Here is a 24,786-nt window from a genome sequence, read left to right as displayed (position 1 = left end):
TTGCGCTATATAAATTCGTGTACATTTACATTTAAAGAGTGTAGTCTTAGCTTTAGAAAGACCGTATTTCTCCACATAAAACATACAAGTTTAGATTGGATCCCTTTAATGACTTCAACCGTAAAACGCCAGGGTAATGTTTGAATTATAAATTTAACAAGGGAGGAATAAAATTAATTTTTTAACAAGTTATTCTTTTAAACAAGAAGACTTCTAATCTGCCTGATATATAAACATCTTTGAATAAAGTATTTAAGAGGGGATGAACATTACAATCCCAAAGCTGTTCTAGTTGGACCTAAAGTTTCACCAGCAGGTAATCTATTTTGGCCAGAAGAGGAAAGAAAATTGGAACACATAACCTTCACAGGACTTGGGCAACACAATGGAATGCCCAGGTCTGTCGATTTGAAGTAACTGATCTTTAAGACTGATGCCCTAGCAAATACTGCAACTCTATCTCAAGCGCCAGTAGCAACCTCCCTGGGCTTGTGAAAAATATAAAACATTAATGGTAAATAGAGCCAGTTAATATGAGTGCGGATCCATCATTACCCCAAGGAATGCAAGGATTGTTGTTTCTGTAGTATGATGGACTCCATTATCAGAACAAATAGGAGTGGAGATAAAGGGAAGTCCTGCCTTGCAATTCTGGTATGAAAGATCAGCCAAGTTATGAGATTGTTAACCTTGATTTCAGTTGAAGGATGTATGAAGTTTGCCAAGATGTGCTTCAAATTATGGATCCCAACCCCATTATTTATAGAACCACATGCAAGTATCAACTCTATCTAATGCCTTCTACGTATCTAGTGAGAGTATGAGTATGAGTATGTGGGATTATTCAAGAGAAAATGCATTGGATAGGTTAAACAGCAGTCATACATTGTGTAAGGGCCTGTCTATTTTTTTATAAAACTCGACTGTGCTGGGTGTATAATTACGGGATACGCATTTTCGAGTCACATAGTTAAAAGAGCTTTCTACCTGTAAGAGACACATGAATCGTGATATTTTTGGGGGTTTAGGAATCAGGTCATCACTGATTTCACCATGGATTCACTTACAGATTCAGAAACTAGAAAGTGAATAAATACCTTTGCTAAAGGCTCAATCTGCAAGTCTCTGAATGCCTTCTAAAAACAGGCTGTATAAGAACAAGAGTGTTGTTTTCTGGGAAATTTCTTGATGGCCTCCAAAACTTCAGCTGGACTAATGGATTCTTCTAGCTGCTCTAATATCTCAGGATCTATATCTGGGAAAGAACCTTCAGTTGGATAGCTCTTCTGTTCATTTCCATCTGTATTATTAGTACTAAAAGGATGGGGTAGAATTCAAAGATTGTTCTTCCAATAGCTTCCGTGGTGAACATCACATCCCCATTGGACTTTTTCCTAATTTGCATATTAGTTGATTTGCCTGGAACATTTTGCGAGCTGTTTCTTCAAATATTACCTCTTCATTTCCCTCCAGCCTCTGCAGTTCCTTACATACTTAATTAGAGGATACCTGTTTATACTGTACTTTCTATTGCTCTATTTACATCTCCTAGCCCCCCGCTCTTGGGTGTATTTAGTCTAAAAAAATGTAGAAGTATGTTGTATAATTTCACCTCTACCATCGACTGAGATGTATCATCAGTTCCATTCTTCTATAAGTAATGTTCTAGAGTTTCCCTAGTCGTGCTTCTCAGCACAAGGTTATGAGCCGCCTCTTTATTATCATTTGTGCTATATACAAAAAACAAGTCATCAATCTCTCTCCAAACCAACACCCCAGACCCAAAATGGAGTCCTCTTTATCTTTGTGGATGATATTTACTGAAAAGCATATTTCCTTTAAGAAGAGTATTGCATCCCTTTAATTTTAGTAGACGCTGAAGAGTGATATTGAAGTGGATAAAGCGGAGAACTCAGTCTAAAGGCATCTATCCCTAACAAAGGAGTTTGTTATATCTTTTCACTGGCAACTTCACGTTAACCAATTTTAAAAGCGGACTTCTTTTCAGTGAAGAGATCAACTTTTGCATTTTAAGAGTCAGAATATTCATTGAATATATATATATATATATATATATATATATATATATATATATATATATATATATATATATTAGATATATAATATTTGACTGTCATTAAGTAGTGAGACTTCCTAATATAAGAGCAAATCTGCAGCTTGAACACAACCCCATATCCTTCAAAGCGGAGAGAAGGTCCACAAAATATTGCAGCATTTACTCAAGTTATCTGAGTTTCATTCTGACTGTGAACTTTACCTCTACCAAAAAGAAAAGAAACAACATAATAGGCAGAAACCTGCCTCAGATAATCAGCAATAACAAGCCTTAACATAGAAGGATGAAAATGTAAAGGTGAGGTCCACAAACAGGGTCTCGATTAAGATTTGAGGGGCCCTGGTAATATAGAAAGCATGAAAAAACATAAGTTGAGGAGGGTCAAGGGGACTATGTTTATAGACCTACCAAACTCTAAACCCCTGAATCGAACTATAACGAACACAAAAGAGTCGGAAGGTCTGCTAAGCGGCGTAACTGAGTCTATGCGGTCCTGATAAAGTGACCCTTTTGGACTGCACTGAACCAGGCCAAGTGGTCACATGACACAGAAATGTGTTAGATATCCTATCAGCCCACCCATCTGGCGGAGCCTCGTCATGTAGGACATCCAACCAGAGTGGTGAGTCTAAGCCCAGGTGAATTGGCCAGACAACACACACTACTGGTTCATCTTGTAATAGTGTCCGTGCCACTGAGTGGTGCTGAAAAAAGTGCAGTGCAAAACAGGGACTAAAGAATAAGTGATCTAAAATGGCGGTCGAGGCAAAGAAAAAATGTTTTTATTAAAGATATTCACCCGGACGCCAGATTAAAAAGAAGTGTACACAGTGTGAAAGAATCACTGTGATCCTTTACTGTGTAGTAAATACGGCCAACATGTTTCTGCCGAAGGTGGAACTACACCGGCATTCTTCAGGGCCAACTACAAAAAGATGTTGCTACTGCAAGGGAACACTCTGGCAATGTTATACAAAGTGGAACAAAAAAAGAAAAGAAGAGGGACAGACCAAAATGTCAGTTAGAGACCTGTCACAATTACTGGTGTGGTCATAAAGACCATCCTACCATATCCTCCGGATCAGAAGTTGATAGAGGAAGTGATCCCAACAATATGTGGGAGTCAAGCCTCACCTCACCCGGCAACGGCTCGGAGATTGAGGCCCCGCTCTCTCCGTCGGTACCCCTGGGCAGACACCAAAGCCGAGCTTTGGTGTCTGCCCAGGGGTACCGACGGAGAGAGCGGGGCCTCAATCTCCGAGCCGTTGCCGGGTGAGGTGAGGCTTGACTCCCACATATTGTTGGGATCACTTCCTCTATCAACTTCTGATCCGGAGGATATGGTAGGATGGTCTTTATGACCACACCAGTAATTGTGACAGGTCTCTAACTGACATTTTGGTCTGTCCCTCTTCTTTTCTTTTTTTGTTCCACTTTGTATAACATTGCCAGAGTGTTCCCTTGCAGTAGCAACATCTTTTTGTAGTTGGCCCTGAAGAATGCCGGTGTAGTTCCACCTTCGGCAGAAACATGTTGGCCGTATTTACTACACAGTAAAGGATCACAGTGATTCTTTCACACTGTGTACACTTCTTTTTAATCTGGCGTCCGGGTGAATATCTTTAATAAAAACATTTTTTCTTTGCCTCGACCGCCATTTTAGATCACTTATTCTTTAGTCCCTGTTTTGCACTGCACTTTTTTCAGCACCACTCAGTGGCACGGACACTATTACAAGATGAACCAGTAGTGTGTGTTGTCTGGCCAATTCACCTGGGCTTAGACTCACCACTCTGGTTGGATGTCCTACATGACGAGGCTCCGCCAGATGGGTGGGCTGATAGGATATCTAACACATTTCTGTGTCATGTGACCACTTGGCCTGGTTCAGTGCAGTCCAAAAGGTTCACTTTATCAGGACCGCATAGACTCAGTTACGCCGCTTAGCAGACCTTCCGACTCTTTTGTGTTCGTTATAATATAGAAAGCATGTCATAAAAATGTTGACAAGTATATTGAGGATAGCCAAACCACTCGGAATTTTTGAGTATGTGAAAAATGTGGCAAACAAGATCAACCCAGGTTAACAAGGACCTAAACAATAATGTCTCCAACAGTCTGGGTCTTAGAAATATCGATGTAGAAAGGATACTTAACTACACAACATAATCGTTGACATTCTTATTTCTTTTGAATGCAATCAGAAGCTGTTCTACACATGTGTCCTGTGTCACAGACCAGTGTTTTCTAATGATGCGTTTGACCTCACAGGCGAGAATTTGCTTATAATTACAACTTTGTTAGCAGGCTTAGCTCGTTCCTGGCCGATCGTGTCTTTCAGGTTTTTTCTTCTACCTCTAAATCTAAACCTCATCCCTTGCCATATGGTGTGCCTCAGGATTCAACTCTTAGTCCTTTATTATTTAATATTTACATCAGACCACTGGCAGCCTTAGTGGAGGAATCAGGGTTGTCTCTTTTTTCATACGCTGACGACACCCAGACTCTTTTCTCCCTTTCAGCTGACAAACAATCCGTGCCCTCAGCACTTAGATCTGGCCTCAGTAAAGTTATGGCTTGGATGAAAGCCAACTTTCGGAAGCTTAACAGCGATAAAACGTAGGTTCTGATCCTTGAAAAGGACCGGGGTCTCTGGGGCCCTCAACATTGGCCACCATAAATGGGTACGCTTCCTCAACCATCCACGCAGGTGCGCAACCTTGGTTTCATTATGGATGATTCTCTTTCCATGCGGCAGCAAGCAACCAAGGTGGCTGCAACCTGCTTCACCATCTTGAAGTGGTTGAGGAAGATTGTGTGGATGCCTCCATCATATGCTCAGCGTACCGGCCCTGGTGACTTCTAAGCTGGACTACGGGAATATTCTCTTTTTGGGTGTCAACAAAGAGATTATATGCAAACTGCAGCGAGTACAAAATTCTGCCGCTAGACTACTCTGCCCAATCCCCAAAAGGGTATCCACATCCAGGTCACTGGTCGATCTCCACTGGCTCTCAGTGGAAAAACGGGTCAAGTTCAAGGCCCTCACGTATATGTTCCATATTAAGCATGCTGAGGCCCCAGACTATGTACAACATCTGGCCTACCCCTAAGTCCCTTCTCGTACTCTTAGATCCTCTACTCAAGAGAAATTCCGAGTCCCGAGAGTTAGACTTACTCGTATGGGAGGTCGCTCCTTTTCTTATCTTGGCCCCACTTTGTGGAATGCTCTTTCACTGCCCCTTCGCCTACAACCTGATCTTTTGTCTTTCAGCAGATCCCTCAAGACTTGGCGTTTCAGCCAAAAGGCCTTTCTCTCCCTATGTTGTTCTCTGTCGGCGCCGGGAAACCCTTGGGGGTAGCTGTGCGCTGTTAAATAAATTTAATTAAACAAATAAATAAATTCCTGTCTTTGTTCCACGGTCAAAAACCTTTCTCTAGCCAAAATCATACCCTCTTTATGGCTCTAGAAAGGATTTTTTAAGGTAACCTTTTTCTAGAAGTTTAGATTTAAGTATTTCTGCTTCTTTAAAATCATTCTTCCTTAAGATGGCAACTCCAGCGAAAGCACAAGAATTGACCCGATGGTAAATTATCTCTCAAGGCATAATGGTGATGACTATTGTATCTCAACAGAGAGATAGTATCTGTTGGTTTCCATCCCTCTGTCTTATCAGCAGCTCTAGATAATCTCTGTGGGTACTAGCATTAGCAGAAAAATGTAAATCCTGGCTTAGATTGTTCAGCCATCTTTTTAAGTCCATCAGGTCATTCATGTTCCCATGCAAAGAAGGAACACGTCATCAATATGAAGTTTCCACATACTAATGTTGCTCAGATAAGGATTATTTGTATCCTTGAGTGTGAATGAAATTATTGGGTTAATGTTTCTATTATGTTGCTCTTAACGCCTCTATATCCAAATATGAACTACGGAAACATCATGCTACTAAAATATCATGGCCAAAATATAAAGAACCAAAGGGCTTCATGTACAAATATTTAGAGTAAAGAATTATAAATTGCTACTAATAGTGATTTGCAATTTGCGATTTCTTATTTGGAATGCACTAAAATGGATTTGGTAAAAGTGTTTGCAATGTGCGCACCAGTTTCTACTAAATGCATTGGTATTTAGCAAACAGACCTGAATGCTAATATGTCGGTTCTCAAATTAGCGAATCATAGTGGGTTGCAATTCGACCTACCTCATTAATATACATGACTCACCACAATCACAGGGATGGTGGCCTCCTGGGGTCAGCAAATCACCATATCTGTGGTTGCTTTTAAACAAAGCAAACTACTTTTTTTTAATGCACCCTTTATATATTGAAAAAAAAATGGGATGCATGTAAAAACAATGAAAAATTACACAAACTTTTTTAGGAGAAGGAGTTTTTAAATGTAGCCAGTGGTCCCTTGGAATCTGAGGGTTTCTGATCATTAAATAACACATTGCACATGTGGCCGAACATATCAAGTAGGTTAGTGCATATGGGTAAGTATAGATTTACTATTCTTAACTCCACTTCTGCATACCTTAAAGATATATATCTTGAGACGGTACATATTTGTGGATTAAAGTAAACCAAACCTATACCCATATAGACTCACCTTGTTGATATTTTGGTCCTCTATATTTTGTGCGTGATTTTCTGGTATCACAATATTGTTGTTTTGATATTATGGTGGAACACCACGATCAACAAATCTGAAAAATATCTATAAAACCCTGGGGCCATATCATGAATACAGTACACAGGCGCGGAAGAGATGTGCGCTTGTTTTTAAGGAAATCACTCAATCTCCAGTGCATGCACAACCTGGAAAAAACAAATGAATGCCTGAGTTGCAGACAGCACAGCTCGCAAACAGCACTAGTTGCCAGCGGCGGCCGCATTGGTAACAACAGCTGGCAGCGGGGTGAGGTGGGGTGGGGTGGGGTGGGAGAGTCGACAGACGATAGGGTTGGTAAAATGCAATTAAAAAAAAGAAATAAAACTACTTACCTTATCGCGTAAGAATTATTATTTTTGTTTTATTATTACCTTACACCTTCGTCTGTCGACTTCAACCCACCCCATCACTCTTACCTGTGCCGGCCGCCACTGCTAGCTGCTTCTCCATGTTTCCGAGCTCTGACATCCTGAGCTCATGCACTTCGTCAGGAAATGAAGGGGTTTCTGCATGAGCATCCCGGTCTGCAGGCAGCCTCCTGATTGTGAAACCAGGCGCACAGCTCCATTCTGCTGCTGCAAGCATCATTCAGGAGATGGCCTGGCTTCAGGCTGGTACTCGCACACACCAAATGCACAGACAATTCCTGACACTATAGGGAGGCTAGAGCAGTTTCTAAGATTTAACATTTTGTGATGCTGAAAAAAAATCCACTTAAGTCACAGGTGGCTTTATATATGTATTTATATAGTGCTTCCTACACCCTTTGCGAGGCATAAAAGCACTTTTCTGGATGCATTATTTAGGTAACCGGCAACTATCTGTAATATGTATGCCAAATATATACATATGTACATTAACAACATGAATAACATAACTCCACCCACCCGTTGCTTTAAATTCCACACAAGTACACCATAAAGCAGAGAACAATCCAGGTTCCAGGTGATACAAATAAGTCCACATTCTAAATGGCTAAAATATGAGACGTCACATTAGGAGTGATTTAAGTGACGTTAAACGTCTCAACAGAACACTTGAATTAACACAAATGCAACATGTAATGAAAAATTGTCTAGCATTCGCGACAAAGAATTTTCAATTCTATTAAGGACACGGAGGCTCTGATTATGCTTCTCTTATCTTTACTGACCAAAACAGCAGCCAATAGAAAACTTTAAACTTGCATGACCCCGGAAGGACAACCCCCTCCACAAGTCTGCACCAATCACTATCAAGTCCTGTACAATAATAGTCCATGTAAAAACCGGAACCTTCCTCTTTCTTTGCGATGTCCTCCGCAGTCCAACCAAGACTGTAGCCCAACGTGGCAACTATCGCATTCTCTTGTCCGAAGGGGAAAACTGCTCCACAGCTGAGATCCAGCTCAGTCCACAGGATTCGTATTCAGGTCTGTTTGTGCTGATCTCCTGAAACGAAAAAATATGTGGTAATGGCTATTCCAGTAACCAGGAATACAACAAGCCATAACATCATTTGGGTGGGAAAATATACATCACATCTTCAAACGATATACCAATTACATCATTGGCACCCGGGTGGGATAATCCTCGCCTCCGTGTCCTTAATAGAATTGAAAATTCTTTGTCGCGAATGCTAGACAAGTTTTCATTCTATGTCAGTCCACGGAGGCTCTGATTATGCTAGTTTAAAGTGTCTCAACCACCACCGAGGCCACATCCACAATAGGTTTATGATAAAACGTTTTAAAAGTAGATTCAGAGGACCAATCAGCCGCAGTCATGATGTCCTGAAGCCGAGAACCGGCACCAAAGGATTTTGAGGCCATAGCCCCCCTCACAGAATGAGCTCCAAACTTGGAAGAATCAATACCCGCCAGGTCCAACAACCATGAAACCCACCTGGCCAGAGTAGCATTAGCGACTGGGCGGAAGGGTCTCTGTAGCGAAATCAATAATTTACCAAAATCTTTCCTAAACTCTCTAGTACAATCCTCATATACTTTCAGACATTTCACTACACACAATTTGCTGTGATGAGGAAAAGCAGGGTAAGAAATACATTTTGAGAATGTTTTAGTACATTTTGAAATAGTAAAGGAAACTCCCGTAGGAGTAAATACTCTACCTGCCAAATCCAGCGCTCGAATATCCGAGACTCGTCTACAAGAAATCAAGCATAGCAGCATCGTAAGCTTCGCTGAGAGTTGCTTCCTAGACAAACCCTCATTAGCCGGCCACGCCGACAAAAAACGCAAGATGATGGAAACGTCCCAAAGCTCCGTATACTTTGGTTGCGGAGGATTCAGCATTCGGATCCCCCTGACAACCTTACACACCAGAGGGTGTTCCCCGACAGGTCTACCATCCACGTGCGGGTGTCCCGCTGAAATAGCTGACCGGAAAGTGTTTACCGATCTGTATGCCAAGCCTGAACGGGCCAAATCTGACAAGAAATTTGCAATCATAGAGATCTGAGATCCCACCGGATCTCCCTGTCGCTCGTGACACCAACCAACCCATCGTCTCCAAGCAGACTCATATCGCTTATGGGTGGAAGGCGCCCATGCCTGAGACAAGAAAAAGAGAGTGTCTTGAGAAACACCCGGCATTTGCCAATGTCTCCTGAAAGTCTCCACGCCATGAGAGACAACTGGTCCAGAAGGACCAGCGGATGTCGAAGGCCCACCGGATCTGTCAGAAGGTCTGGAAACGATGAGATCCGCACCGGGGGTGCGCACGCCAGGCTCATCGCGACCGGAAACCACGCTTGGGTTTTCCAACACGGGGAGATTAAGATCACTTCGGCCTTCTGTCTCCGGATCTGAGCAAGGACCCTCGGGATCATGATGAACGGTGGAAAGGCATAAAGAATGCCCATCGTCCATGACTGAAGAAAGGCGTCCGAGCTGATCGCCAGAGGGTCCGGACGCCAACTGAAAAAATTTGGTAACTGTCTGTTGAGCCGTGAGGCAAACAGATCTATCACACATGGACCCCACAGGTGGTCCAAAGCCTTGAATATTCTGGGATGCAGCATCCAATCGCTGGCATCCCTCAAATACCGCGAGTTCCAGTCCGCTGTCACGTTGACTGAACCCGGAATGTATTCCGCTGTAACCGAAATCTGCCGATCCAGGCAATAATGCCAAAAGTCCTTGGCAATCTCCGCTAGGAGACGAGACCTGGTGCCCCCGAGGCGATTGATGTATCGTACCGCGGACACATTGTCCATGCGTAGCAGAATACAACACGAAATCTTCTGCGGGGAAAGTGTCCGTATTGCAAAAGAACCCGCTAGGAGTTCCAGACAATTGATGTGGAGTTTCAACTCGTCGCGGGACCAACGGCCCCCGGTCTCCACCGAGCCGCAACGGGCTCCCCAGCCCCATCGACTCGCATCCGATTCTATCACAACCTCTGGGGTGGCAGCAAAGATGGCTCTGCCGTTCCAGGCTTCCAGATGCTCCAACCACCAGTTCATCTCCGTGCGTGCGTCCGTCGATAGTCGAACCTGCTGGGCGTAAGTCACACCCTTGCGAAGATGCAAGGCCTTCAATCGTTGCATCGCCCTGTAGTGCAAGGGACCCGGGAAGATCGCTTGGATGGACGAGGCCAACAGTCCCACCAGGCGAGCCAAAGTCCTCAAGGAAATTGTCGGAGATGCCAACGCTCTCCTCAACTCCTTCTTGATTGCCAACCTCTTCTTGAGCGGGAGGAGCAATTGGGCCTTCACCGAATCTACCTGGAATCCCAAGAACTCCATTGTTTGTGAAGGTGTCAGAATGGACTTCTGCAAATTCAACAGGAACCCCAGGTCCTGAAGTAGACAAATCGTCCAAGACAAATGGAGGGATACTATCTCCGGAGAGGACCCCAGAATCAGGATGTCGTCTAGGTAGATGATCATCCTCACTCCCCTCTCCCTCAAGTACTGAACCACAGGTTTCATCAGTTTGGTGAAACACCAGGGAGCGGATGAGAGGCCAAAGGGCATGGCGGCAAACTCGAACCACTTGTTGCGCCATTGAAATTGTAGAAACCGTCGATGCTGTGGAAAAATGGGCACCGTCAGGTAAGCGTCCTTCAAATCCAGACGTACCATCCAATCGTGTTCCAACAGGATGTCTCGCAGTAGGTGTATGCCTTCCATTTTGAAGTGTCGATACACCACCCATGCGTTGAAATCCTTTAGGTTTAAAACTAATCGAAAACCCTGGTCTTTTTTGGGGACCACGAAGACCGTGCTCAGAAAGCCGTGAGCATGCGGCAAAGATTCCACTATCGCCCCTTTCTCGAGCAAGTCCAGCACCTCCCTGTCTATGAAACTCTGTTCTAGTAGGGAAAAATGCAGTGGCGCAGGCGCTTGACGCTGCGCGGGGGAGGCATAAAACTCTATCTGATACCCTTGGACTGATTGTAACACCCAGGGATCTGATGTCAGTTCTCGCCACCTGTGGACAAACAAGGCCAGTCTGCCTCCCACCTTGTGATCTGTTGCACAAAGAATTTGTACCTGAATAGGAGTTGTCTCCAGCGTTGTGTTGCTGTCCTCTGTAATTTCTTCTCTGTCCTCCGCCACGACCTCCCCGATTACGGGAGGGGTAGAAATTGGGACGTCGATATCCTCTGCCTCTCTGTTCGCCACCACGTGAGGTCTGATTGGAACCTCGGCCGGACCCTCGACCTCGCTGGCGTCCGGCCCTGTCAAAAACACCGGTGTGAAGCACCCTCTTTATTGTGGATTGCACTTTGTCAAGCGCTGAAAAGGTGGCTACGTATTTGCCCATTTCTTTCACGAATTTGTCTCCGAAGAGCATGCCATTAGCCATGGAGCCAGGTTCGTTGGTGGCCATCTCCGCCAATTGAGAGTCGATGCGCATCAGAAACGAGCGTCTCCGCTCAGTAGACAACGACACATTCGCGTTCCCCAGAAAGCACATAGCACGCTGGGCCCATTCCATGACGTCAGAGGTGTCCAAAGGCACGCCCTGTTCTTTGGCCTTGACTGCCGCTTCAAGAATTTCAGTAAGGGGTCCAGAGACGTCCAGAAGCTTGTCCTGGCACCCCCGCCAAGCCCTATCCAGTCCCTTCTTAGGGTCCTTGGCAAACTTCCTCATGAATGCAGTCATAGTGGGGTCGAAGTCTGGAGTATCCGCCACCTTCCCCGTCACTGAAGGTCTGGGGCATTCTGATCTCAGAGTGGCACGAACCCCACTCTCAAATCCCTGGCGCAAGTTGGTAGTGACATAATGCGCAACTTCGGCACAAGGCACCCATTCCGTAGATCTAGGGTGAACTATGTTATTGGGGTCAAAAAGCAGGTTCCTAGGGACCTGGCTATCGTCCGCCTTGTAAGCTGTATGTTTAGTTTTCCTAAACTTCTTTTTAGGAGCTAAAGAATCTACCTCTGAGTCGGAAGTGTCAGGCGGCGTCGAGGAGGAGTCCCCCGAGGTCTGAACGGCCATAGAGCCATGGTCCCTCATCACCGACTTAGCCATCTCCGCTATCCTATGGGCTTGGGGCTGATCAGAGGCATCCCCCTTACGTGAGGTCTTACTCTTCCTCTTGCCCGAGTGATGGGACTTTGTAAAAGGCTTTAACGCCTTAATCAGGGCCTTACTTACAGAGCTCTGGTCGTGGGTAGCCAGAGCCTCACCTAAATTCTCCTCCAATAATTCTTCTTCAGGCTCATACCCATGATACTCATTAAATTCGACCCACTGGCCGTCCTCCTCGGCGTAATACGCCATATCCGATGCACAGGAGGTATGGAGGAGATTAAGGGGGGGAGTAGCCCAGGGGTATCGCCTCCACACACACACAAGCAACTCAGTTGCCACACACACTAAAGAGGCAGATCGATTTATGCTGGAAGGAGACCCCTTGAATTCACAGAAAAACTCCCCTCGAGCAAAGCTCTGCTCCGGACACGCTCCGGTCGGCGTTAAATTGAGGCCAGAGATTTATGCAGACAACAGCGCGCCGAACGCGAGGAGCCGGTAAACTAAAAGCGAAACTCGGCTCCTCGCGCATGCGCGTATAACCTGGGGCACACACTCGACTGCTCTCTGTGCGCGGCGAAGCCGCGTCTGCCTCCTCCTGCTCCACCGCCCCCTAACGCGCACAATCACACAGCGCACTTCTCCGGGCGGCGGACCGGGTCCGAAAAAACCCTCAACCCGAACTAAAACGGTCGCAAGGCGCAAATACAGAAGCGCAATCACAATATCCACGATCGTGTACACATTCACACGCGATCACCTGAAAATCGTCAAGCACCATAAACCCTCATTCATATTAAGCGTGGGCGGAAAATCCGTTCCGCTCGCGGATTTTGCGGATTTTCGGGAAATCCGCAATCCGCGAGATTTGCGGATTTCCCGCAAAATCCGCAAATTCGCACGCAGCGGATTTTTTTGGCGGCGCGCGGCGTTGGTGATACAATTTTTGCGGCGCGCGGCGTTTATCATCGTTTGCCGAGTTGTTTTTTTCGATTGTTTGCGAGTGCTGCGCCATTTTGGATCTTGCTGTGTGATCCCGCGGGAATTTGCGAGCGCGATTACGTCATCGCGGCTTGCCAGCGATAGTTTGTCAACGCGAGTACGGCGAGATCACGTCTCGCGGTACTTCGCAATTGCGAGATTTGAGATGCGGCGAGCGAAAATATAAATTTGCAATTCTGCACAAGAAATCCACCAGCAAGCAGCATAAACCTTCTAGAAATGATGATTTTTATGTGAATAACTCCTTAGTTTGACATTTGCCTGCACTTTTTTAGCGAGGAGTCCATTTTGGGGAGGGGGGCAGGGGGGTGGGAGGAAGGAAGTGCCCCATAGTCTTCAACTTCCTGTTCCTGTTCAGCAGGCTCCTCCCAGTGCTTTGTCCATCTCCTGGTCACTTTTCATTCGGATGTGGACCTGGAAGGATTACTTTTTGTGGATGCTGCTGGATCTTTGGATTTGAGGCCTTTTTGACTTTCTTTGGATCACTGTTGGATTAGAAATTTTACAAGTAAGTTTGTTTGGGGCATTACAGTTGCTGCAACTAAAATTTGGGGATTTTCGATTTTTGGGCTGTTTTGGGGCCTTTTCCCCAGGGGTACTCAGTGGTGGGTGGACTGATTCTTTCTGTGGGTTGTCTTGAACTTAAACATCATGGAGGCCATAGATGAATTGGGATTGTGCTGATTTTTCTGTGTTTTTCGATTTTTTTTTTTTGTAAAATTTTGTGTTTTCCGATTTTTGACCTGTTGTTGGGGCCTTGACCAGGGGTAGTGAGTGGTGCATGGGCCTAGTCTTTCTGTGGGCTGTCTTGAATTTAAACATCATGGAGGCCATGGATGGAATGGGATTGTGCTGATTTTGCAGTGTTTTTCGATTTTTGGGCCTGTACTTGTGGCCTTTTCACCAGGGGTATTTGAGTCTAGCATGGGCCTAGTCTTTCTGTGGGCTGTCTTGAATTTAAACATCATGGAGGCCATGGATGGAATGGGATTGTGCTGATTTTGCAGTGTTTTTCGATTTTTGGGCCTGTACTTGTGGCCTTTTCACCAGGGGTATTTGAGTCTAGCATGGGCCTAGTCTTTCTGTGGGCTGTCTTGAATTTAAACATCATAGAGGCCATGGATGGAATGGGATTGTGCTGATTTTGCAGTGTTTTTCGATTTTTGGGGGTGTTCATGGGGAGGGACATGCCATGTGGCTGGTGGCCATTTTGAGTGCAGCTACAGGCACTGGCCATGTGCTGGCAGGCAAGTGGCCATTTTGAATGCAGGCTTTGTTGTTAGGCCTCCAACCATTTTGCCTACTTTTCAACCTTTATTTATGCCCAGGGGTAGTGAGTCTTGCATGGGCCTAGTATTTCTGTGGGTTGTCTTGAATTTAAACATCATGGAGGCCATGGATTGAATGGGATTGTGCTGATTTTGCAGTGTTTTTCGATTTTTGGGCCTGTACTTGTGGCCTTTTCACCAGGGGTATTTGAGTCTAGCATGGGCCTAGTCTTTCTGTGGGCTGTCTTGAATTTAAACATCATGGAGGCCATGGATGGATTGGGATTGTGCTGATTTTGCAGTGTTTTTCGATTTTTGGGCCTGTACTTGTGGCCTTTTCACCAGGGGTATTTGAGTCTAGCATGGGCCTAGTCTTTCTGTGGGCTGTCTTGAATTTAAACATCATGGAGGCCATGGATGGAATGGGATTGTGCTGATTTTGCAGTGTTTTTCGATTTTTGGGGGTGTTCATGGGGAGGGACATGCCATGTGGCTGGTGGCCATTTTGAGTGCAGCTACAGGCACTGGCCATGTGCTGGCAGGCAAGTGGCCATTTTGAATGCAGGCTTTGTTGTTAGGCCTCCAACCATTTTGCCTACTTTTCAACCTTTATTTATGCCCAGGGGTAGTGAGTCTTGCATGGGCCTAGTATTTCTGTGGGTTGTCTTGAATTTAAACATCATGGAGGCCATGGATTGAATGGGATTGTGCTGATTTTGCAGTGTTTTTCGATTTTTGGGCCTGTACTTGTGGCCTTTTCACCAGGGGTATTTGAGTCTAGCATGGGCCTAGTCTTTCTGTGGGCTGTCTTGAATTTAAACATCATGGAGGCCATGGATGGAATGGGATTGTGCTGATTTTGCAGTGTTTTTCGATTTTTGGGCCTGTACTTGTGGCCTTTTCACCAGGGGTATTTGAGTCTAGCATGGGCCTAGTCTTTCTGTGGGCTGTCTTGAATTTAAACATCATGGAGGCCATGGATGGAATGGGATTGTGCTGATTTTGCAGTGTTTTTCGATTTTTGGGGGTGTTCATGGGGAGGGACATGCCATGTGGCTGGTGGCCATTTTGAGTGCAGCTACAGGCACTGGCCATGTGCTGGCAGGCAAGTGGCCATTTTGAATGCAGGCTTTGTTGTTAGGCCTCCAACCATTTTGCCTACTTTTCAACCTTTATTTATGCCCAGGGGTAGTGAGTCTTGCATGGGCCTAGTATTTCTGTGGGTTGTCTTGAATTTAAACATCATGGAGGCCATGGATTGAATGGGATTGTGCTGATTTTGCATTGTTTTTCGATTTTTGGGCCTGTACTTGTGGCCTTTTCACCAGGGGTATTTCAGTCTAGCATGGGCCTAGTCTTTCTGTGGGCTGTCTTGAATTTAAACATCATGGAGGCCATGGATGGAATAGGATTGTGCTGATTTTGCAGTGTTTTTCGATTTTTGGGCCTGTACTTGTGGCCTTTTCACCAGGGGTATTTGAGTCTAGCATGGGCCTAGTCTTTCTGTGGGCTGTCTTGAATTTAAACATCATGGAGGCCATTGATGGAATAGGATTGTGCTGATTTTGCAGTGTTTTTCGATTTTTGGGCCTGTACTTGTGGCCTTTTCACCAGGGGTATTTGAGTCTAGCATGGGCCTAGTCTTTCTGTGGGCTGTCTTGAATTTAAACATCATGGAGGCCATGGATGGAATGGGATTGTGCTGATTTTGCAGTGTTTTTCGATTTTTGGGGGTGTTCATGGGGAGGGACATGCCATGTGGCTGGTGGCCATTTTGAGTGCAGCTACAGGCACTGGCCATGTGCTGGCAGGCAAGTGGCCATTTTGAATGCAGGCTTTGTTGTTAGGCCTCCAACCATTTTGCCTACTTTTCAACCTTTATTTATGCCCAGGGGTAGTGAGTCTTGCATGGGCCTAGTATTTCTGTGGGTTGTCTTGAATTTAAACATCATGGAGGCCATGGATTGAATGGGATTGTGCTGATTTTGCAGTGTTTTTCGATTTTTGGGCCTGTACTTGTGGCCTTTTCACCAGGGGTATTTGAGTCTAGCATGGGCCTAGTCTTTCTGTGGGTTGTCTTGAATTTAAACATTATGGAGGGCATGGATGGATTGGGATTGTGCTGATTTTGCAGTGTTTTTCGATTTTTTTGTGCTCTATAACTGAACTGATGTTCCTCTGTCTTCCATTTTTTTTAGGTGCACAAGACTCAAGAGAACCACCAGTGCCAGGAAGAAGTCCTGCAGCGGTGTGTGTGTGCAGCATAACGTCACGCGACGTCACGTCTGGCCTCAGACAACTCTACAATTCGTGCAACTGCGGCCTGCTGTCTGACCTGCTCTGAAGAAGATGGCCCCGCCCCCAAAGAAAGTTCTCCGTAGCTCCTCTAGCAAGAAAGTTGCTAGTAAGGAGCAGAAGAAGCAAGTTACCAAGGAGGCTGGTGTGCCACCCGCCACTTTTTTTGGGAGCAAAAAAAAAAGTACGCCTGCAGCAGCAGGATCTGCTGGGGACCAACCTGAGAGCAGCACCCCTGCTCCATTGGGTTCAGTGCCTCCACCACCACGCCAACTTAAGTCAAAGCCCTTGAGTGCTTCAGAGGCAGTCAGTGTACTTCTCCAATCACCATCGACCAGTGATGTTGGCTCATCGCAAGAAAGTAGCAGCAATGTCCCTGAATCAACACAGGTTGTTGTAACTCATCTGACAAGTGTTGAACAACCACAGCCGCAACAACAACACCATGTGCAAGTACACGCCCAAGTACATGTGGAAGGAGAGGCAGCAAAAGGAGATGCGCAAGCAAAGGTGCATGGACGTTCACAAGTGCCCACAATAGTTGTTCCTCCCGAAGTAGGGGCACATTTGGAAATTGACAATGAAGCTGAGGTATCATTGGAAGCCACTCCTCCTGATGATCATTCATTGTCTTCCACATCCCTAGCAAGGAAAAGATCAAGGGGGGTGTCTACATCTTCTTCAAGCCCACCTCGTTCTGGTGCAAGTGATCTGTCTTGGGAACCACAACTGCGGTCTGACAGTGAGGCAGAGGCACACCATGATCTGACACCGGTACCTAAGCGTAAAAGGAAGGTCGTCCAAAAACTCAAACCTATGGAGTGTGATGAGGCTCAACAAGAAGTGACAGATACTGCTGGTGATGAAGCCTCTCACGATGACGACGAGCCAGTCATCACAAAGGTCACTGCAGCCCCACCGGGCATGCAGCAAAGAGACATTTTGACCCTATCCCGAGAAGCTGCTGAGCGTGATGATGATGTCGGCGAGGAGGCAATGGAAATGGAATCATTAGATTTGGAGTTAAGTAGTACACCAAAACCTACCGCTTCCATATTTCTTCGCAAGAAGGTACCCACCTCGTCCTCGACCTCAATTCGTGGTGGTGAAAGTGCAAAACGTACTGAAGTTCGGCAATCCACATCCTCCACTTCATCTGTCATTAGCAGCAGGACCACCACCACCAGTATCGCCGCCTCCTCCGGCCCCCGAAGACATTTCAAGTCTCCAGTTTGGGACTTCTTTAGTGTTTGCCCAAAAAAGGAAAACGTAGCCATTTGTAGCCTTTGTAAGCTTCGATTTAGTCGTGGTAAGCTTGGTTCTAACTATGGTACCGGAGGCCAGAGAGGTCATCTTGAGAGAAGGCACGCTGTCGAATGGTTTCCGCACCTAGAGGCGGTCAAGAAAGCCGGAATTGCACGTAATGAAAACGTTGATTTGTCATCTGCTGATGACGAGGAGGTAGAAGAAGACGATTCAAACACTTCACTTACACCCAGTTCCCATGTCAGCAGCACACCCCATGGGAGCCACACTAAGAGTGTGGGAGAGAGTGAGACATCAATGCGGAAAAGTTCATCAGCGAGCGTAACTGGGTCGAAGAGATCATCATCATCCCGTAAATCATTGGTCCAGGGCAACATTAAAAAGATGTTGTTTACAGAAGCGCAATATGAACGCAACCACCCAATGACCCGTCTGTATAACACTAAGCTGGCGAAAATGCTAGCTCTGGACCTTCTCCCTTTTTCTTTTGTAGAAGGGGTTGGTTTTCTAGAATTAGTGACAGCGCTCTGCCCTAAATGGAAGGTTCCTAGCCGGTTCTATTTTGCCCGAGTTGCGGTTCCAGCACTACATGAAGATGTTCTGAAGGTGATTGGGGCAGCTTTGCAGAAGAGTGCTGTTCACACTATACATCTGACAACAGACATGTGGACCAGTGGCGCAGGCGCTGATTACATGTGCATCACTGCACACTGGGTCTCTTTTTCAGGGGCTAAAGCAAAGCTAAACTCAGGTGTTGACACTAACATTGTTTTTAAAGGTGCTCGGAAACATGCAACACTAGCCATGTTTGGTTTGGAGAAACGTCACACAGCAGAAAACATTTTGGATGTCTTTAACACAAAGGTCCTTAACTGTCTGTCCCCACTAAAACGCAAGGTTGGTTATGTTTCCACGGACAATGGCTCCAATATAGTTAAGGCCATGAGGGACGGTTACTATTTCAGAGTGCCGTGTTTGGCGCACTGTATAAACCTGGTTGTCCAAAAATTCTTGGGTAATAAACGCAGTGCAGCGTACAGTGTATTGGAGAACTGACGAAAAATTTGCAAGCATTTCAGGCATTCTTTTAAGGCCCGCAAGCAGCTGAGGAGCATGCTATATCAATGTCAAATGCCAGTGAAAGCACTCATCCAGGAGGTGGTAACACGTTGGAACTCAACCTTCTACATGCTTGAGCGTCTGTATGAGCAGTATACGCAACTCGATCAATATTTCTTGAAAGAGGGTATAGAGGAGCTGAGGATGGGTGGGCCGCAATGGAACATAGTTGAAAGCCTAACACGCATGCTTCGTCCTTTTGAGGTCTTCACGCGTGCAGTCAGCAAGGAGGACTCTAATTTGGGAAAAGCTATCCCATTGTTGTACATGCTGGAGGACCAACTGAAGGAGGTGTGTTCTGTGTTTTGAAAAGATGACAAAAAGAAAGACTCTTCTTTGCTTCTGGCTGAGCAATTATTAGAGCTCCTACAAGGTGATGAACGTCTTAAAAAGATCCACTCAGAACAGCATTACATTTGTGCTACTATTCTGGATCCACGCTACAAAAAGGCGCTGGCAGGCAGAGCATTCTTTCCTTTTGCTGATGAAGATGTTACAAAGTACAAACGTTGGCTAGCCTTGTCAGCCAAGAAGTTTGAAACAGAACGGCTGGAAATTGAAGGAAATGGCAGTACATCAGCAGGCCATCCCCAGTCAAAACAATCCACTTCTGCACCTGTGGCTGTGGCACAAGTGACCTCTCAGCCGTTAAAGACACCGGCAACCGGATCACCTGCACGAAAGACAACAGAAACATTGGAGGCTGAAGAGGATTGGCTAGCTCTGCGTGGGTTTGGTTCTCAAAAGGTCAGAGGCACAGCAAGAGCTACGCAAAGTGGAGGAACCTTGGAGGAGGACCTTGAGTCGATGGTGAAGGACTATCTGAATGACTCCACAGAGGTCTATGTTAATTCTGACCCATTGGCGTATTGGCATGGGAAAAAAGAATTGTGGCCACAGCTCACCAACCTGGCTTTAAACTACTTGTCTTGCCCACTCGCAAGTGTGTCTTCTGAACGGGTTTTCAGTGCGGCTGGTGGGATTGTAACTCCCAAACGGAGCCGCCTCTCGCCCAAAAATGTGGAGAGGTTAACAATGATCAAGATGAATCAGCACCTCATACCACCAGATATAAGAGTACGAGAGAGCGTGCCGGATGAAGAGGAGGTGGCCAGCACCATAGATGAGGGAATTTCTACTCTGTCAGGTGGCACTGACCTCACCCTGGCTGAATTCGCAGAGTATGATGACGAAGCCTTATTCTTATTCCTGGACCGTGATACCGACTTCGAGCCCTGAAAATGAGACAACGAATCAATAACTTTCTTTTTCATCCTTATTCACTTTTATTCCTGTGTGTCTGTCTTTCTTTGTTGTGCACAGTTAATATAATTCAAACTTTAATCAGATAATCACAAAAACAAGCCCATCAGCAGAACTGTCTTCACTTGTTTGCTAATTTATTTGAAGGTGCCGCAGTCTGCATTCCTCAGGTTCACAAGTTCAGAAGAACATGCTCCTCTATCCTCCTCCTCCAGACTCCTATTTCCATCAAAGCAGAGGGCTGGTTTACGCCCAATGAAGAAAGACTCAGCACTTGTGGGGGTGTTGTTCTACCTCTTTGCAGGTGAGTTGACGGGTCTGGGGCCATTGCTGGGAAGCACTAAAAGTGGTTTGTGCCAAATCCGAGGCGGAAAATTTTTTGTGTTTTTGATGACTTGCTTGCCTTTGAGGTGCTCTTAGGGGGGGTTCCGTCTGTTTGTGGGTGAGTTTCGTGGTCTGAGAGCATTGCTGGGACACTCTAATCTTGATTGCATTTGCTTTTCAGGAAATCCGTCGTGCCAACCCCGACTTATGGCCTAGCTACGCAGCGCGTTTGGACCGAAGGCCCAGAAATATTGCAAGTATGAGATTTTGCTTTTGGCCTGTTTGGGGGTGTTATGCTTCTTGGCGGGTGGGTTGCCGGGTCTTGGGGCATTCCTGGGAAGGTCTAATACCGGGTAGAAGTGGTTGGGACAAAATCCAGGCCGATTTTTTTTTGGGCTATTTCTGACATTTTGCTCTATGTAGCGTTTTCGGGGGCCTGTTTGGGGGGCTTCCTGGTGTTTGTGGGTGAGTTTCGTGGTCTGGGAGCACTGCTGGGACACTCTAATCTTGATTGCATTTGCTTTTCAGGAAATCCGTCGTGCCAACCCCGACTTATGGCCTAGCTACGCAGCGCGTTTGGACCGAAGGCCCAGAAATATTGCAAGTATGAGATTTTGCTTTTGGCCTGTTTGGGGGTGTTATGCTTCTTGGCGGGTGGGTTGCCGGGTCTTGGGGCATTCCTGGGAAGGTCTAATACCGGGTAGAAGTGGTTGGGACAAAATCCAGGCCGATTTATTTTTGGGCTATTTCTGACATTTTGCTCTATGTAGCGTTTTCGGGGGCCTGTTTGGGGGGCTTCCTGGTGTTTGCGGGTGAGTTTCGTGGTCTGGGAGCACTGCTGGGACACTTTAATCTTGATTGCATTTGCTTTTCAGGAAATCCGTCGTGCCAACCCCGACTTATGGCCTAGCTACGCAGCGCGTTTGGACCGAAGGCCCAGATATATTGCAAGTATGAGATTTTGCTTTTGGCCTGTTTGGGGGTGTTATGCTTCTTGGCGGGTGGGTTGCCGGGTCTTGGGGCATTCCTGGGAAGGTCTAATACCGGGTAGAAGTGGTTGGGACAAAATCCAGGCCGATTTTTTTTGGGGCTATTTCTGACATTTTGCTCTATGTAGCGTTTTCGGGGGCCTGTTTGGGGGGCTTCCTGGTGTTTGCGGGTGAGTTTCGTGGTCTGGGAGCACTGCTGGGACACTCTAATCTTGATTGCATTTGCTTTTCAGGAAATCCGTCGTGCCAACCCCGACTTATGGCCTAGCTACGCAGCGCGTTTGGACCGAAGGCCCAGAAATATTGCAAGTATGAGATTTTGCTTTTGGCCTGTTTGGGGGTGTTATGCTTCTTGGCGGGTGGGTTGCCGGGTCTTGGGGCATTCCTGGGAAGGTCTAATACCGGGTAGAAGTGGTTGGGACAAAATCCAGGCCGATTTTTTTTTGGGCTATTTCTGACATTTTGCTCTATGTAGCGTTTTCGGGGGCCTGTTTGGGGGGCTTCCTGGTGTTTGCGGGTGAGTTTCGTGGTCTGGGAGCACTGCTGGGACACTCTAATCTTGATTGCATTTGCTTTTCAGGAAATCCGTCGTGCCAACCCCGACTTATGGCCTAGCTATGCAGCGCGTTTGGACCGAAGGCCCAGAAATATTGCAAGTATGAGATTTTGCTTTTGGCCTGTTTGGGGGTGTTATGCTTCTTGGCGGGTGGGTTGCCGGGTCTTGGGGCATTCCTGGGAAGGTCTAATACCGGGTAGGAGTGGTTGGGACAAAATCCAGGCCGATTTTTTTTTGGGCTATTTCTGACATTTTGCTCTATGTAGCGTTTTCGGGGGCCTGTTAGGGGGGCTTCCTGGTGTTTGCGGGTGAGTTTCGTGGTCTGGGAGCACTGCTGGGACACTTTAATCTTGATTGCATTTGCTTTTCAGGAAATCCGTCGTGCCAACCCCGACTTATGGCCTAGCTACGCAGCGCGTTTGGACCGAAGGCCCAGAAATATTGCAAGTATGAGATTTTGCTTTTGGCCTGTTTGGGGGTGTTATGCTTCTTGGCGGGTGGGTTGCCGGGTCTTGGGGCATTCCTGGGAAGGTCTAATACCGGGTAGAAGTGGTTGGGACAAAATCCAGGCCGATTTTTTTTTGGGCTATTTCTGACATTTTGCTCTATGTAGCGTTTTCGGGGGCCTGTTTGGGGGGCTTCCTGGTGTTTGTGGGTGAGTTTCGTGGTGTGGGAGCACTGCTGGCTATATATACTTTACTTTGCAAGAGGTTTGAAGCAAATCCATGGTGGCTGAGGGGACTTAGGGCCTAGCTGCAGAGTGCGCGCGGAGTGATTTGGGAAATTTGTGAAAAAGTGACTAAGTCCCCATTTTTGTACTTTTGCTCTTTGGCTGTTTGGGGGTCTTCTACTCGTTTTCTCCTGGGTTGACGGCTCTGGGGCCATTGCTGGGAAGCTCTAATACCGGATAAAAGTGTTTTGGACCAAATCCCAGGCGGAATTTTGTTTTGTGTTTTTGATGACTTGCTTGCCTTTGAGGTGCTCTTAGGGGGGGTTCCGTCTGTTTGCGGGTGAGTTTCGTGGTCTGGGAGCACTGCTGGGACACTCTAATCTTGATTGCATTTGCTTTTCAGGAAATCCGTCGTGCCAACCCCGACTTATGGCCTAGTTATGCTTCTTGGCGGGTGGGTTGCCGGGTCTTGGGGCATTCCTGGGAAGGTCTAATACCGGGTAGAAGTGGTTGGGACAAAATCCAGGCCGATTTTTTTTGGGGCTATTTCTGACATTTTGCTCTATGTAGCGTTTTCGGGGGCCTGTTTGGGGGGCTTCCTGGTGTTTGCGGGTGAGTTTCGTGGTCTGGGAGCACTGCTGGGACACTTTAATCTTGATTGCATTTGCTTTTCAGGAAATCCGTCGTGCCAACCCCGACTTATGGCCTAGCTACGCAGCGCGTTTGGACCGAAGGCCCAGAAATATTGCAAGTATGAGATTTTGCTTTTGGCCGGTTTGGGGGTGTTACGCTTCTTGGCGGGTGGGTTGCCGGGTCTTGGGGCATTCCTGGGAAGGTCTAATACCGGGTAGAAGTGGTTGGGACAAAATCCGCGCGGAAAAGCCTTTAGTTTTGGCACTTTTTGTAACTTAGGGTTCGTTAGGGTTAGCCCTAGCAGCAGGATTGCATGTGTTTCGGGGTGTTCTAGATTTTTCAAACTGAGTTCTGGGGTCTTAGAGCACTCGTGAGAATGTGTAATTTTGGTTGCAAGTCATTTGAAGAAAATCCATGGTGGGAAAGGGGGGATTTGGCATAGTTAAAGAAAGCCTTTGCCACTATTCTTAACTTAGGGTTCGTTAGGGTTAGCAGTATTTCTATTGCATGTGTTTGAGTGGGGGGGATTTCGAGTCTTGGAGCGATGCTGGCTATGGCTACTTTTGCTTGGTTGCTTGCAAGTGGTTTGAATGCAATCCACGGTGGGTAATGGGTAATTAGGGTACTTCGGCCTACTTTTACTTTCAAAGTAAGTTTTGTCACCAGTTTTCTGCTAGGCCTCGTTTTTTGAGATTTGATTGGGGGTCTTCTACATTTTTGCGACTGGCTTTAGTAAGGGTCTGGGTGGGAGCACTGCTAGGAAGATCTAATTTTGTTCTAAAACACAGTTTACAGTACACCTAGCTTGAGGGGCAAGATCCGATACATTAATTTGCCCATACTTATTTATCCTTCAAAAGGTGACTCAGAGTACGCACTTTCAAAAACATTGTACTGTCTACTAGGAAAAACAAATTGTGACTTTTTGCACTCCACAGCCTACATACCTTATATTTATTTATCAGTGGTGTTGTAATATTATATCACTTCCTGTTTTTCGTTGAATAATTACAGGCCGGGTTTCAGTCTCTGCAATGGGGAAAAAAGGATGGAGTCAGGCTTCACAGTAGCGAGCCACAATTCAGCATCAGGCAGGCAGTGGACAGGGTGTCTTCTGGTGACCAACATCGATGGACGAAGCGTCGGCTGCAATGGAGGA

General features: G+C 46.3%; 1 protein-coding gene across 1 annotated transcript; it reads right to left on the bottom strand.

Moving 5' to 3' along the window:
* Window positions 1-8,164: 8,164 nt before the first annotated feature.
* LOC147717481 (uncharacterized) lies at window positions 8,165-12,491 on the bottom strand. Its single transcript, XM_086920516.1, has 2 exons — window positions 11,255-12,491; window positions 8,165-8,187 (listed from the first exon to the last, which is right to left on the bottom strand). The coding sequence occupies exons 1-2, from the start codon at window positions 12,489-12,491 to the stop codon at window positions 8,165-8,167; spliced, it is 1,260 nt and encodes a 419-aa protein (XP_086776642.1).
* Between the last annotated feature and the right edge of the window lie 12,295 nt (window positions 12,492-24,786).

Source organism: Lissotriton vulgaris, chromosome 5 (genome assembly GCF_964263255.1).
Source record: "Lissotriton vulgaris chromosome 5, aLisVul1.2, whole genome shotgun sequence".
In the NCBI taxonomy this organism is placed as follows: domain Eukaryota; kingdom Metazoa; phylum Chordata; class Amphibia; order Caudata; family Salamandridae; genus Lissotriton; species Lissotriton vulgaris.
Note: the sequence above shows the minus strand (reverse complement) of the source record. Positions and strands in the feature narration are given on the sequence as shown.

Excerpts from the sequence above, each read along its gene's own strand:
- LOC147717481 (XM_086920516.1), bottom strand. The coding sequence starts at position 12,491 with ATGGCGTATTACGCCGAGGAGGACGGCCAGTGGGTCGAATTTAATGAG. Across the intron at positions 8,188-11,254 it reads TGGAGACAACTCCTATTCAG|GAGATCAGCACAAACAGACC; the intron begins GTACAAATTCTT and ends TTTTCGTTTCAG.